The 14,215-nt window shown below is 31.3% G+C and overlaps 3 protein-coding genes across 9 annotated transcripts; 1 reads left to right on the top strand and 2 right to left on the bottom strand.

The window, feature by feature from the left end:
- Positions 1-29: 29 nt before the first annotated feature.
- LOC143183872 (uncharacterized) lies at positions 30-5,514 on the bottom strand. The gene is made up of 8 exons (XM_076385643.1): positions 4,768-5,514; positions 2,419-2,591; positions 1,942-2,103; positions 1,596-1,784; positions 1,310-1,516; positions 929-1,169; positions 742-814; positions 30-675 (listed from the first exon to the last, which is right to left on the bottom strand). The coding sequence occupies exons 2-8, from the start codon at positions 2,462-2,464 to the stop codon at positions 670-672; spliced, it is 924 nt and encodes a 307-aa protein (XP_076241758.1). The 5' UTR covers positions 2,465-2,591; positions 4,768-5,514; the 3' UTR covers positions 30-669.
- Positions 5,515-8,612: 3,098 nt separating this feature from the next.
- Positions 8,613-12,808, bottom strand: LOC143183979 (STAM-binding protein-like A). 3 transcript variants are annotated; one of them, XM_076385858.1, is made up of 9 exons: positions 12,697-12,808; positions 11,653-11,786; positions 11,440-11,538; positions 11,132-11,353; positions 10,854-11,036; positions 10,460-10,766; positions 10,175-10,287; positions 9,990-10,092; positions 8,613-9,908 (listed from the first exon to the last, which is right to left on the bottom strand). In XM_076385858.1, exons 2-9 carry the CDS (start codon positions 11,676-11,678, stop codon positions 9,843-9,845), a joined length of 1,119 nt encoding a protein of 372 aa, XP_076241973.1. In that variant the 5' UTR covers positions 11,679-11,786; positions 12,697-12,808; the 3' UTR covers positions 8,613-9,842. The 3 variants fall into 3 exon arrangements, with proteins under 3 accessions (XP_076241973.1, XP_076241972.1, XP_076241971.1); XM_076385857.1 differs by lacking the exon at positions 12,697-12,808 and adding an exon at positions 12,220-12,416; XM_076385856.1 differs by lacking the exon at positions 12,697-12,808 and having other exon boundaries at positions 11,653-11,979.
- Positions 11,913-13,768, top strand: Ercc1 (DNA excision repair protein Ercc1). Of its 5 annotated transcripts, none has more exons than XM_076385861.1 (6): positions 11,913-12,049; positions 12,383-12,473; positions 12,559-12,668; positions 12,856-13,050; positions 13,136-13,321; positions 13,404-13,768. In XM_076385861.1, exons 2-6 carry the CDS (start codon positions 12,404-12,406, stop codon positions 13,608-13,610), a joined length of 768 nt encoding a protein of 255 aa, XP_076241976.1. In that variant the 5' UTR covers positions 11,913-12,049; positions 12,383-12,403; the 3' UTR covers positions 13,611-13,768. The 5 variants fall into 5 exon arrangements, with proteins under 5 accessions (XP_076241976.1, XP_076241977.1, XP_076241974.1 ...); XM_076385862.1 differs by lacking the exon at positions 11,913-12,049 and adding an exon at positions 12,086-12,297 and having other exon boundaries at positions 12,389-12,473; XM_076385859.1 differs by lacking the exon at positions 11,913-12,049 and adding an exon at positions 12,087-12,297.
- The last annotated feature ends 447 nt before the right edge of the window (positions 13,769-14,215 follow it).

Here is a 14,215-nt window from a genome sequence, read left to right as displayed (position 1 = left end):
ATCAGTTTTTGTATACGTACTTTTTATTATCAATTAATATAGTTTATCAAAAATATTGTTCTGTTTTACTTAGATTATTGAAATTTAAAAATAAAACCTCGCTCATTAGAAAAATAATACACTTGTTTATTTAACTACGGATATTTACGTATTTATCACACGTAATACAAAATAAAATCAAGAACAAAAATAATAATACCTAGATTACAAAAAGTTTAATTTATAACACACATTAGACAACAGTTCTGTATGCTACAAAACAATAAGGAATATCGTCCGTAATAACTTTCAAGAGAACTGATACATATCATTCTAGCACCCGTACATTTTTTTTTAATTAATACTCACAGAGTACTACGTAATTCATTCAACGATCTGCGCGTCATAATTGTTATGAAAAAATGATAACAGCAAACACGCTATTTTAATTTCTACAGAAGGAATGAACGACCAACTTCGTGAACAAACCGGAGTTGTATACATATAAAACAATGATATTATAAGAAACGTATAAATATTATCCAAACATATTTGGTTTCTTGACTGTCAGACGCAATGCATGTCCTTAATATCACAGATCAATGAATCGTTAATAGTCACATGGTATCAGCCTCGGCTGTGAATTATTCGAATTTTGTTTTCTCTGCAGATTTTACTGCTCAGTTAAGTTCACAGCTGGAACAATACACGGTATGGTTAAATCAATATTCTATAATTTAATTCTAATTAATAGATGCTTACCTCAAAATGACGCAAATCATTAGTATCAAATTCTAATTCATTAACAAGCAATTCTCGGTGTCCGTACCTATATCTGAAATAATATCTTTATTAAATAAATGTAATTTAATGAAACAGCTGACTGTTTAAGAAAATGATCTAAAAAATTCTAGGTATTTACAAATACCATAAAAAAAATTTCACTTACTCTATGTACCGTCTCCAAACAATCATTCCAATGTACACTATTGCAATTGCTATAGCAAAACTTATCGCAATAACTAATGCTATCATTCCTGAGGGCATCCTTCCCGTACGACCTTGATCGACAGATTTTGATTCTTGGACGACATCCTTGGACCCTGCACTTGGAACATTATCTGCTGGTAATGGTACTACAGGGCTAATCGATACTTCAGTACGATTAGTATCGAGTTTGGCGTTTGTGTCTGAAATGTAATAGTATTTATATATTGTTTGCTATTGGTACTTATCCAAGTCGCGAAAAATATAGATGTAAGAAACAATGGCGTTGAAAAAAAAATATTTTGTACATATTACTATAGCTGTAATATAAAAATTTATATACCTGTATCACTAGCATTGATAGAATGACTCGATTCGGTTGATCCGATGTCGTAAGATGCGTGCTCAACTTCTGTCTGATTTAACAGGACTACATTAGCATCACTCTTGGTCACGTTCTCCTCTTTAGTTTTCGGAGATGTATCTTTCGGTTTTTGAGATTCCGATTTTGTCGTCTCAGTCGGTTTACTTGTGGTAACCGTGGTTGTTGCTGGTTGTTATTAAAAAACAGAAGAGAATAATATGATTCATTGGCTAATGTATTAAAACTTTATAAAACACATATTTACCTATTGTACTTGTTGTTACTTTTTCTTCTGTATCTTCGCCACTATCAAGGGACGGTGTAACATAGCAGTTAAGCATGTCCACTTGTTCCTTTGTGGAATTACAATTATACTTCTTTATGGGTGGCACATTTACGTTTACGTTTGTTGTCTTTAACGAGGATGAGGAACTTTTAGTTTTATTTAATGTATCTATAAAATAAAAAATAATCAAATATTAGATGTATTCCCACGGCAATATATACCGATATACACAAAGAGTGCTGACCCTTCACACGTAGAATGAGCAGTTAAGCTGATACGAATACAAAGGATAGTATCGTTAAGAAATATCGTTGTATGTACCTACCTTTCTTATCGTCTACCGCTTTGGTCGAAGATTCAATCGTTTTGTTAGCATTGTTATTTGCAACATTGATCATATTATTCGTCTTAACTGTAACATTCGCTGTAGCGGCAACTGCATTGTTGTCGTGTCCCTCTATTTGTAGTACTGGACACACTCTACCAACTAGAAATACAGTAATTAAAAAATGTTAAACACATTTTCAAATAACTTTTTTGGAAACGATTTGTGTAAATAATTTAAAATACTATTCATTGCAGAGAAATCTATATATTAAATATTTATTGCTATGAATGTAAAAAACTTTTAACTATTTTAACTTTTAATTAAATAAATCTGTTTTCATAAAGTTACATTCGATGTTCGTGCATGTGAGACATTATTCATAAATCGAACTATACAATATGTATTTACGTTTCAAATATTGAGAACTGGACTGTCATATTTTTAATAAAAAATATTCTTCGACTTCTGACTCACCAAACATCGAAGCAGTCAACAGAATAAGCACAGGCCACGGAGGCATCTTTCCTGCCGCGATTTTGCTCTTTATTTCTCTCTATGATTGAAATTTACGAACTTCTGCGCCTTCGTACGCGCTTCTTTGTCACGAGTTTATCACTTTCCACCTTAGTCGCGTAACGTAATCGAATCTGAAATCAAGATCAAAATTATCAATTTCAGCAATATGACCGCCAGCCATTTGTCATTATCTGCCACTTCAGATAAACTAAGCAAATGATTATTTTTTTTTTAATGTACACTACTACCTATATTGTTGCACTAATAATAACCTCGACAAGATAGGTAAAGGAAATTGTTTTAATCAAGGAATTAATAATTTTTTTAATCAACTACAAATATGCAACATACATAACATCATAAAAGTTCTTCAAACTACTATAGAACACTAAACAATCATCAGAGTTTTTAATATTTTATCTTATCAATTTGACCACTGAAACAAGTGACTCCCTTTCCCCTTATTTTTTTATTCGAAAAATTAAAGTACTATTTAGTTATTAGTAGAATAATTAAAATAGTATGTATTCTCTTTTACTCAAAAGAATGCTAATATGGTAAGGCCTCTTGAAGATTATTTTCAACGGTGTAGAAAACTCAAAAAACTTCGAAAATGTATTTAAAAAACAGTAAAAACAATAAATACAGCTGATATAATTCAAATTTTTTCCTATTCAAAAATTTATTTCAAGCGTCAAAATTTTATTTTGCGTTCATGAATTATGTTTTGTCATTTTCACATTTCACCTAATTCGGTACGCACATTTTTTAGTAAAAGGAAGGTTTCATAAATATTTCTTTTCGATGTGAAGAAGATATGGTCTATTTCAAACAGAATTCTGAAAACATCTCATTGTAATGTAAATTCATGGTAAGAGAACTTGAAATCGCTGCATCAGCTTTTCCTTTGAACTGTAAATGCATTACTAAGCCAAGTACGCAAACGTTCTTAAATGCAGCCATAGCTAGGGGTATTTTACGTGATCCTGTATTCAGTACACAAACACGTATAACTGGATTATAATGCGAAACTAGAATTTTTATTACTCGTTAGTGTCCTTTTTTCTGCAATCAGTCGTTAATAGCCTTACAAGTATCTAATGGAATGTTTCTGCTCAATTTTTTATTATTTGCGAGAAGATGAGCGATTTTATTCCAGAGTTTGACGTTTAGAAAAAATGAAATCTCTTGCTTGCGCTAAAGAAATAAACAATACAGTGAGAATATTACGCATAATTGGTCGTTAACTATTACAATAATGGCAGACAATTTTCAATACAATCGAAGTTAATGGTGTCACTCATCGGTGACTAAAGAGACACGAATATATAAAATGTAAGTGTTCATCATGGAATACGATAATGGAGATAGTTCCTAATTTTGGATACAATCCGCCAATCGTTGAAGAGAAGCCCGTAAGCATGAACACGTGCCAGATTTCTATGACAAGGTTACATAAATCTTCTTTCGCGGTGTTACCGCTTGCTAACATTTTTCTGATGCTACGCGTGACACGTGCTAATGAGTAGCTCGTGCTGGGAATAAAAAATAGATGAATTATCTACGAATACTCAACTGCCCTTCAATACTCCATATAAATTATCATAAATTATCCACATTTTTTCTAAACTATTAAATAAGTACTGATAGATAGATAAAAAAGGGATTTGTTTAATTACGAATTTCGCCTTCGTAAATGTTTATTATTACACCAATGCAACATATCGAGAGTATTACACGAGTACTAATTTTGATTTTTTTAAGTTACAATTTTGATGTTCTATACTCTTAGCTGTGTCGTATCAATAAACTATAATCGTTTACATGTCACTGTGTAAGTACGTATACATGCAAGCATTAAAAAATAAGTAGTTTCTTAATTAATTTTTGATTCGTAATAAACTTCGAACAGGAACGATTGGTGTTTGTCTATTTCCTATGTAACTACTGGAATCTTTCGTTTGTTTCTACAGTGACTCTTCATTCTTCATTACACGCGCTCAAAGATAAACGATAAATTATCCTAATTGACTGAGCATCGTTTAACGATGATGCCGATAATTACGATTTCCAGTTACTAACTTACTTCTTCACCGTCCATATTATATAAATGACTAATCAGATAAAACATGTATATGTATAACAGTCGACGTATTTTCAATGGGGTCACGTTTCGTTGAAACTCGAACCCCATAATCGCCAGCCAATTCTAATAACACTGATAATAAAGAAGGAAAATGAACTCAAGACCACTTAGGGATTAACCTATTTATCACAGAATGACATACACGCTCTAAAAGTGCATACCTTGATCGAACGTGAAAGTAGAATGTTCCACTTTTTCCCTATTTGCAACCGTTTGCCGAGGAATCGCTACGCGTTTAGAGAGAGGGACCAAAGAACAGGAGCTTACTGTCGAGGCTTCAAGAATCGACCAACGTACGATTTGTTATAGACGAGGTCGAGATTCGTCCACGGTTAAACCGATATTCCAACCAGTTACAGCATCCCACGATCAATTGCATTACAATTACTCGTTACTTCTCCCGAAACCAGAGAAAATATTCGATGCACGGATCATGTCGCGATCGCGCCGCTCACTATTCAACTTTCGATCGCGTTTTACGTGCTACTTCGCGAAAACGTCTGCAGGCCCTCGATATACATTCTTCACGAGCGAGTTTTGGGAAATAAACACCGCCAGTCGACGCTTCGAGCACCAGGAATTACACAATCGTGACGTTATACGATGCAGCGATCACACTTGAACTTCTTGCTTCAGACTTTAGGAACCAATTGCCACCGTGTCACTATACGATTTTGTACACTATAGTTGCTTACGCGTGAATATTTGCGTTGTTGTTTCAACGATATTCAAGATGTGTTTCTTCCTTTTTATAGTAGACGATTTTTAGCACTTGATATGTAGTGTTCGGTTATTTAGTAAGTTTTACCGATCGAGGCACACGTAGCGTTTCACACTGTGAAAGGAATAAGAATGCGCACACGTTGCGATTCTAAACGGTGTATCTACGCACTGATTTGCACCGCACTGTCGGTTGTTCCTTTCCTCGAGAGCAACAGCATACTGCATGTTCCACGCGTCTGGAGAGGTATATAAGTGACAGACCAAGAAGAGAGGGCTAGAGCAACGCGCGGCATGTGCGAAGGTATCGCGAAAACGTCTCGAGCGTAATTCGTTGGTAGTTATTTTATCAGTTCAGTAAAATTGCGTGCCATTTGCAGAGACGTACTAGGTGATAAGAAATTTTAATAATTACTCGAAAGAAAGTTAGGTTTAATACTGCGTAACATTTATGACGAAAGTGGTGATACTTACATACTACGTACGTTTTTTCGTTATGACGTTATTTTTGAGAATATTGTAAAACGATGATAATAAAATTTTGTGAAAATATTTTAAAATTCGAATGGAGATATGAATGATATAATCGATTGATTGATCGAATTTGAAATACTGTCACTTTGATCGAATTAAATGCTTGAATGTTATAATCGGTTAATTAGACTTTTAACCATAAGTTGTAGATATTTAAAACCATGTGCTATCGAATTCTATGGATCAAATGTAATTTGACTACTATGCAGAATTGAGTGCAAAGATATTACCGCATCTTGTGAAACTTTTACGCACTATTTCGTAACCTATGTCTGGTGCTCACCTATGTAATATTAAAAGTTATGATTATTTAGAATTGTTATTTTATTTTAGCATAGTTTATTTTGTGTTTGATTCACCGATCTCGTATGTTTGTTATGACGAGAAAGAATTTCAAATATGCTGTTACATTCTTTAGGAGATTCTTCCGGTCCGATGAACGGTACATTCTACTTTTTTTCGAGGATTATTTAATTTTTCTTCTAGCTTTTACTTATCGTTGAAAAATAGTACCTTCGTTGTTCCAACGATACGTGCAGAAGCATGCCTTTTATACCATTTAAAATCAATTTTACTATGCTTTACATCCAACTATAACTGTATACATAGTATACATAGGTACACTATTACGTACTAATATATTTAGTACAATACAGTAAAAGCATTAGAATTCAAACGATTTCTAACATTTCAAGTATCAATATACTAAAACATCATTGGGTATTTAAATCTTTAATCCTACAATTAAATTTTCCACATAATTTGTACAACAATGCCAATGTAATTTTGGACTTATTTCAAGTGTCAAGTCTGCTCGTCACTTTAAAAAACTTTCCTATTCGATTGTGAAATCTTTTAATTCTTGTATAATTACTAATAATTACCGTTACGTAATTTCTGAATTCTCAATGAACGTGTGGCTGCTGAAGTAATCATACGTTGACTTCTGCTAACGTTGAGGCACATTCTATGACCGTTTCTCGGAATGTACAATAGACTCACGTGTGCTGAAATTCCCACTGGCCAGGCTGTCTATCTGATCAATATTGGATGGCAAAAACCGGTAAGTACGAGACTGAAAGAAACGTAACAGAGAAAAGGATCGCGTGTGCGTATGCGTCACGGTCATTTTACGCGACGAGGTTCTACACGTCATCGATTACGGCTGAATGACAGAGAATCATTACATGCAAACCGTTACATTCTTTTAATTTACGAGGACTTATTTACGAGTACACGCTCGAAAAATGAATTTCGTACAAATTTTTATATACCTAATTCTGATGGTTTTCGTGAATATTATTTGTTAAAATTTTTAAAAATCATTGTGCCTCTTGATAGCACAAGATACTGTATTGAATTGTTCTTGCTTCGTTCACTTTATGCATATAATGACTAATCGTTCGTTATTGGATCGAAGGTTTGTCGTGATTGCGAGATCGAACAAGTGATTTTCCCATGAAACGGAAAAATACTGAACGTAATTTCAAATTCCAGAACCAATCAATTTATTTTTACCTTATCGAAGACAGTAGTTAGTAATGACTGTATTGTTTTGAAAATAATTTCTCTTTTGGACGAATTGTCTTTGAAAGCGAGAACATTTGATACGGAATTAAATGATTAAAATAGAATAATATGTGTGTAAAACTTATTGATGGATAATGTGATAAGCTTATAAATTGTGTTTAAATGACGATAATTCAGAGGATATTATTCCAAACAGTGGATAGGTCAAGGCGGACCAATTCTCAGTCCAGATTACGTGACATTAAACCGCGACTAATATCTACATGGAAACGAGGGAAAGTTGTAGCAAACAAGAGTCGATGCGTGAACACTAATCAGAAACTAATAATCAAAATTAGCATTAAAAATTAACGAATATTTTGAAGTATCTATCAATCACAGTTTATAATTTCATTGTAATAACATATTCTTTAACTCATAAATAATTTTTATGCATGTAATTGTAAATAAAAATGAATAACTGAATAAGAAATAATATCTTATCTAATGAAAAATTGCTGCTTAACATTTAAATTCAATTTGAAAATGAAAAATCTAAGTTTCGAAAATAGTAATAAATTAATTTTACTTATATCATCTTTCAAGAATTATATTAATTAATAATAATATTATAGTATTTAACGCTCGAGTAAATCAGACAAAGACGCGGGTAAGAAACGGAGCGTGGAAGTAGAACTTGCAAAGGTAAAGGAGTACATACAAAGAGAATGCTTACACGTAGCGTGATTTATGCTTACATACTTCGTAAGCGCTGAAACGAAGAGCACATAAGCCGCCACGTAAAAATAGATTGACCCTGCCGTCGATAAAACCCTGCAAAGCGCGAAACCCTTCAACGCAGGTAATTCGATATACGCAAAGAGAGGTGAATGGCGAAAAGCGTTCTCACGAAGTACTCTTATGTACCTTACAATAGGTTCTCTTTAGAATTTCATATCCTGCGTCTGGATAATTTCCCTTTATTATAAATGATCTTGTTTTATTATACCCTCGCCGATGAACGATTGTTTTCTAAAGGACAAAGGTGCTCTTTGAAAATATGCGAATTCTCTTTTTTTTCTCACGAACAAATAATTTCTAAAATAAAAAGTACAAAATTTCATGTGTTATATTATTTTATGATTTATTTCTTTTGCGAAATATAACTCTTTCTCTAACACGTGATAGCTTTATAATATACGTGCGAAATTAGGCCAGTATTGCAATAAATTATTCGCTTAGATTGATATGTACTAAATTAGTAATATATTTAGACATGATTTGGCATTAAGAATGTTTTAATACGAATGTTTTAAAACGAAAATTAATCGTTTAATGTGAAAGCGCGAAAGAGTTGATAATGAAATCGTGCTACTATTTATACATACACAGTATTGCATACTTCAAAGACGGAAACGGTACGCAATTGTAGTAAGCGTGTAATTAGACGTACAAGTACTTACAATTTGAATCAGGTACCTACTAGTACAAACCTTTCACATTGTTACTATGTAATACATTATGTATTACTGTAATACGATTTGAAAATACAGTATCATGATGAAAAATACTATGAAGCATCACATAAGCTGATAGTTTCAGTTGCATTATTTTATATAGCAAGCTCTATGTTCTAAATTATGACTAGCATAATATGTCAACTTATTGACTTTTCAGTCCTGATCTTATGTAATGAAACGACCCTATTAAATAGCATGATTATAGTTAATGCTAATTGAAAATGTCGTGCAATATCTACAATTGAACATTGTATATATTCTACATATATAATCAGCACGATGAACACCATTATTCTTCCAAAAAGGCACATAAACTTATAAATAGACAAATTTTTCACACCATTGACATTCATAAAAGTTTTGGATTAATTTGTATATTTATTTTTTGTTTATAGTAATATAGTATATTGTTTAAATGGATAAATATGAATTTCATGAAAAAGTAAGAGAAGCATGTTTTTATCCTGCTATTTCAAACATATCTACCCTCTATGTGAACTATAGATTCTTTAGTAAAATTATGATTTTTATCTTTTATGAATGATGCTTCATTAATTTAAAGCTAATACAATTCGTAATTATTAATTACATAAAATTAAATAAAGTTTCCCATTGTACACCATAATTTATCATAATTCTATCATAGAAAAAATATTTAAATATTCAATCGTTTCATGCAATTAATAAATTTGTTTTTACTACGAACTTTAATACAATTTTAAATGCATAATTTTACTTGAGATACGTTAGACTTTTTAAATGCTGTATCATAAAAATATGGAAAGCTTTGCAGACGTTGTATTGCAATGTTTTCTGTAGTTTCTCACGTAAGCAAAAGTATTTTCAATTTCTTTCCTTTTATACCTCATATTTCGTGGATGAAAATGAAATATGTAACTTGTTATATGAAGTAATTAGTAAATGTATACATAATATGTTACACATGAAAGACGTCATTTTCTTCGTAAATCCACAACCTCTATGACTGCTGTCACATCCAATTTACAATGTTTTGCTTTCTAAAAAAACATAAATATTTGTTAATATAAAATAGTAATATGATAGCAGTAACAAATGTGTATTATCTTTTTCACAATTACCGTATACAGTGGTGGATCAGATGGATGTGGATGAAATCCTGTCTCTCTGCAATTGGCAATAAAATCCAACCCATATTCTGGAGTTAAAATAAAGAATCCTGTCCTAATATGAGAAAGAAATATTTTTAAAGTACAGAACAGAATGGTACATACAAATTTTTTAGGATCTGAATTAAGTTACTTACTCATCATATTTAGGAGCACAAACAATGGCAATTGCTTCTGCCATCATAAGTTGATATGCACAATGCGTGTGAAGATCAACACTAGACAGAAATGCAGTCTGTGTAGGATGTGTCTGTGAAGTACAAGCATCTCTTCTATTTGCAAATTCTCTGAACTTACTTTTACTTTAAATTAGAACATAAAGATATTATTCCCTTTTTATTTAATTCAAAATGAAAAAGTTAGAAAGAATCGTATTCTTTTCTTTTTCCTACATTTTCCAAATAATGTAAAGAATTACATACATGTATCCAACCAAGTGTTATCAAGTTATGTTGATCCTGATAATCAAATATATCTTCTTCATTATGAGTAACACAGGAATCTGGAGACCCAGTCTGTTCAGGAATTAACAAATGAGTGACTAACAATTTATTTCTTTCTAATCTTCCTGCTAGAATACCACAAGTCTCTTTATTATTTATGGTATTGCTAAAAGCCAACATAAGGAAATTCTGCATTAATTTAGTTGGTAATACTACGTCTCTTAAAGTAAGATTGTCACTCATGGGGAGAAAAGGCTTTGTTGAACGATCCACAGTAGGTGTCTTTCTAAAAAAAAAAAAAAAGAATATGTTCAATGTAATAATTTTAGCAGTAATTAAATAAGGGTTTACTAGTTATTTCTTTTATATTTACTTTTCTTTTGATGTTTGTGCAATTATATCATTAGATGTACTGGTCAAGGGTTTTGGTGTTACACTAGGAACTTTTTTATACTTATTTTCTTCAGGTGAAGTTATACTTGTCATAGAAGTTTTTGCTGTTCTAACAGCAGCTAATGCAGCCAGTTTATTTTTCCTCTCTTCCTCTTCCCTTAACCTGAGTAAATATTGCGTTTAGATATTAATCAAACTGTTTGACTTTGATATGATTTATCTATTTCTGAAGTGTTGAGTTAAAAGATATGAAGTTACTTTTCTAGTTCCTCTTGTTTTAGTCTTTCCTTTTCAATCCTTTCCCTCTCTTTAGCATCTTGTAAACATTTATCCCATTCTAATTGATATTGTTCTAATATTTGTTCCTTTAGTTCTTCAGCCTTAGGAATTACCTTACGTAAAATTTGCTGATTCTGTTCTTTATCTTTAATGGGTACTGTTTGATATTGTGGATGATTTCTTATTTTCTCAACGAAAATCCTACAACAATATGCTTTTCTAAAGAACTATTTTTGACTAGACATACAAATTTCTTGCTTATTTTCTTATAAATTATAATGGCTTACGTTATAAATTTTACATATAAAAAATATGCATATTCAAGATCCTTATCTTTTATACACATGTCTGCTTGTCTAATCATCTCCCTGCCAGACCGATAATACCTAAAATGTATAAAATTAGATTAGAACTGCATAGAGGTGCAACAAATATGGAAAATAGTTTTGAATACTGTATAATAATGAAATGGGTAGAACAATAATGATAAAATCACATACCTTTGACATGGCATATTACGGTCCATTTTTATGGTAGAGGCAGACTCTGAAATAGGTTTCAATCGTGCACGTGGTTCTGATATGCCAACATCCTTCCAAGGACGATGTTTGACAGTTTGAGTTTCTGGCTTTCCCTTATTCATTTAAAAATTTTAGGTTATGTTTTACGAATATATTAATCTCTAGTCACATGTAGAAAACACTCGCTGTTACTCATTTATGTGAGCTCTAAAATACACTTAAATGTTTGTTTCATTTTAGTTATAAAACATTGACAAAAACATACAATGAAAATAACGATTCAATTGATTACAAAAATATGTCCAGTTAATGTGCCATCAGGTGTTATCAAATGTCAGTGTTACCAATGGAAATAGTTTTACTATTCGATCAAAGTGTGAGTATTTAAAAACGAAGGAACGTATTATTGCGTATAAACTTCAAACAGATTCTAATACAAATTTGCAAAGGGCGATTGCGTGTGATTCACTTATAGTAAAAATTATATAACTGAATAAATTAACTGCATGAATGGCATAATTAATCTGTTAAGAAACTTTACGAAACTACTTAATTGTTGACCACAGCAATGTGTTGTTTCTCCACAAAAGCACAGTTCTAAATTATTTTCTTCAATTTTTTAAAGTCTATTGCCATTTACTACTATATATATATATATGTTTTAATTACATAAATGTCTTAATTTATAATTAAATATAAATTCTTTTAGGTATAGAAAGGAAGTAATCAAATGGAAGAAAAAAACGAAACTGATGATGTTTCTCCGCCGAAACAAGCTAAGACTGAATCCTCTTTCCAATGTGAGTGTTTTCTAAAAAACACTATTTATTTATTTATACCCATTTTCATCTATCAGTGATTGTAATACTACATTTTCTTATGCAGCTGCATTTAACGATTTAAAGAAATCAGAATTCTATTCAGAAGAACTGCCTGGTCCATCAAGAAGAGAAGAGTCTTCAAAATTCAATACACTCTTAGTCAGTTTAAAGCAGGTGTGATAATAAAGATATTTTTACTTACAGTGGGTCATTCAAGAATTTCTAGTCAATCCGTGTCATAATCTTTAATTCTTTTACATCTATCTATAGAATTTATTGACACAGCTTTGACAAAAAAATTCATTAGCACTATGTATTGTGCTTTGCTTCATTTCAATGTAAATATAAAATTATTTTCTAGAAAGGAAATCCATTACTGAAATTTATAGCGAATGTTCCTTGGGAATATTCAGAAATTGTGCCTGACTATGTAATGGGAAGAACTACTTGTGCTTTATTTTTGTCAATACGTTATCATCAACTTAATCCTGATTATATTCATGAACGATTGAAGTCATTAGGAAACATGTACAATCTCCGTGTACTCTTAGTTCAGGTTTGATTTAATTTCAATTTTATAATTATCATATACTTTATCATAATTGTATAATATTCATAAAATGTATTCATGAAACATTTAGGTAGATGTAGCAGATCCCCATCATGCTTTAAAACATTTGACAAGAATGTGCATTCTTGCGGATTTGACACTGATGTTAGCTTGGAATGCAGAGGATGCTGGTAAAATTATTGAAACATATAAAATTTACGAGAATAAACCACCTGATGCAATTATGGAGCGTAGTGACACAGCACCATATCAAAAAGTATGCATGCAATATATTAATTAATATATAGTATTTGTGAAAATCCAATAATAACTTCAATTTTTTCATGTTTCTTTTTTAGTTGGTTAATGCATTGACGACAATACGGTCGGTTAATAAAACTGATGCCACAACTCTGTTATCAACTTTTGGAACATTAAATGAACTGATAAAAACAAAACCAAATACCTTAGCACTTTGTCCTGGTATTGGAATACAAAAAGCAGAACGAATTCATAAAACGCTACATGAACCATTTTTACGACCTTCAAAATCAGTAAATCAATAGTGTAAGTAGTATATAAAAATTGTACAAAAAGATTTTGAAGATATTTTTAACAAAGAATTTTAAAATGTATCTTTGCTGGTTGAAGTTAGACCTGTTTTGACAGTATAAATAAATTTTTGCATGTTTTCTAATTAATTGCTATTTATTAATGTTTACTAAAGACCCTTGATTCTTTTTATTTTTTCTTCCATTTAAATATGTAATCAGGTAATTTAGTAAAATTTTTTCTATGTTCATTATTTAAGAAAAATCTTTCGAAGAAGTACCTTATACGAAATAGTATGTTCCTGCTTAATTTTGTAGTTTAATATAATAAAATTCGTGAATTAAAAAATTTCTTCAGCGTAAATACTGGACTTATTCTATCGTTTATTTAACCATTTGGTTAAGCCCACATCTCGCTTAGGTCCGTTGTACTCTACTGTGAAGAAAATTACATCATCATGTTAATAATTTGCTTTATGTGTACTTCAAGAATTTTTTGGAGCGATGTAAAAAAACGCTAGAGTCATCTGGTAGTGATACCTATGGGCTAAACATACTTCGTATGCATCAGAATAAAAATTAGCTCATTTATTTATGTGCAAGAGAATCTATTATTTACT

The sequence above is a fragment of the Calliopsis andreniformis genome, chromosome 9 (assembly GCF_051401765.1).
Source record: "Calliopsis andreniformis isolate RMS-2024a chromosome 9, iyCalAndr_principal, whole genome shotgun sequence".
Taxonomy (NCBI): Eukaryota; Metazoa; Arthropoda; class Insecta; order Hymenoptera; family Andrenidae; genus Calliopsis; species Calliopsis andreniformis.
The sequence above is the reverse complement of the archived record's forward strand: the minus strand, read 5'-3'. Positions and strand labels throughout refer to the sequence as shown.

Bases quoted from the DNA above. Each gene is read 5' to 3' on its own strand.
- LOC143183872 (XM_076385643.1), bottom strand. From the start codon at position 2,464: ATGCCTCCGTGGCCTGTGCTTATTCTGTTGACTGCTTCGATGTTTG. The intron at 1,517-1,595 runs GTAAATATGTGT...AATAACAACCAG, and splicing joins AGTAACAACAAGTACAATAG to CAACAACCACGGTTACCACA. The intron at 815-928 runs GTAAGTGAAATT...ATATTATTTCAG, and splicing joins GTTTGGAGACGGTACATAGA to ATATAGGTACGGACACCGAG.
- LOC143183979 (XM_076385856.1), bottom strand. From the start codon at position 11,795: ATGAATAAGGGAAAGCCAGAAACTCAAACTGTCAAACATCGTCCTTGG. The intron at 11,539-11,652 runs GTATGTGATTTT...TATACATTTTAG, and splicing joins CGTAATATGCCATGTCAAAG to GTATTATCGGTCTGGCAGGG. The intron at 11,354-11,439 runs GTAAGCCATTAT...ATATTGTTGTAG, and splicing joins TTATATGTAAAATTTATAAC to GATTTTCGTTGAGAAAATAA.
- Ercc1 (XM_076385861.1), top strand. From the start codon at position 12,404: ATGGAAGAAAAAAACGAAACTGATGATGTTTCTCCGCCGAAACAAGCT. The intron at 12,474-12,558 runs GTGAGTGTTTTC...TTTCTTATGCAG, and splicing joins GACTGAATCCTCTTTCCAAT to CTGCATTTAACGATTTAAAG. The intron at 13,322-13,403 runs GTATGCATGCAA...TTTCTTTTTTAG, and splicing joins ACACAGCACCATATCAAAAA to TTGGTTAATGCATTGACGAC.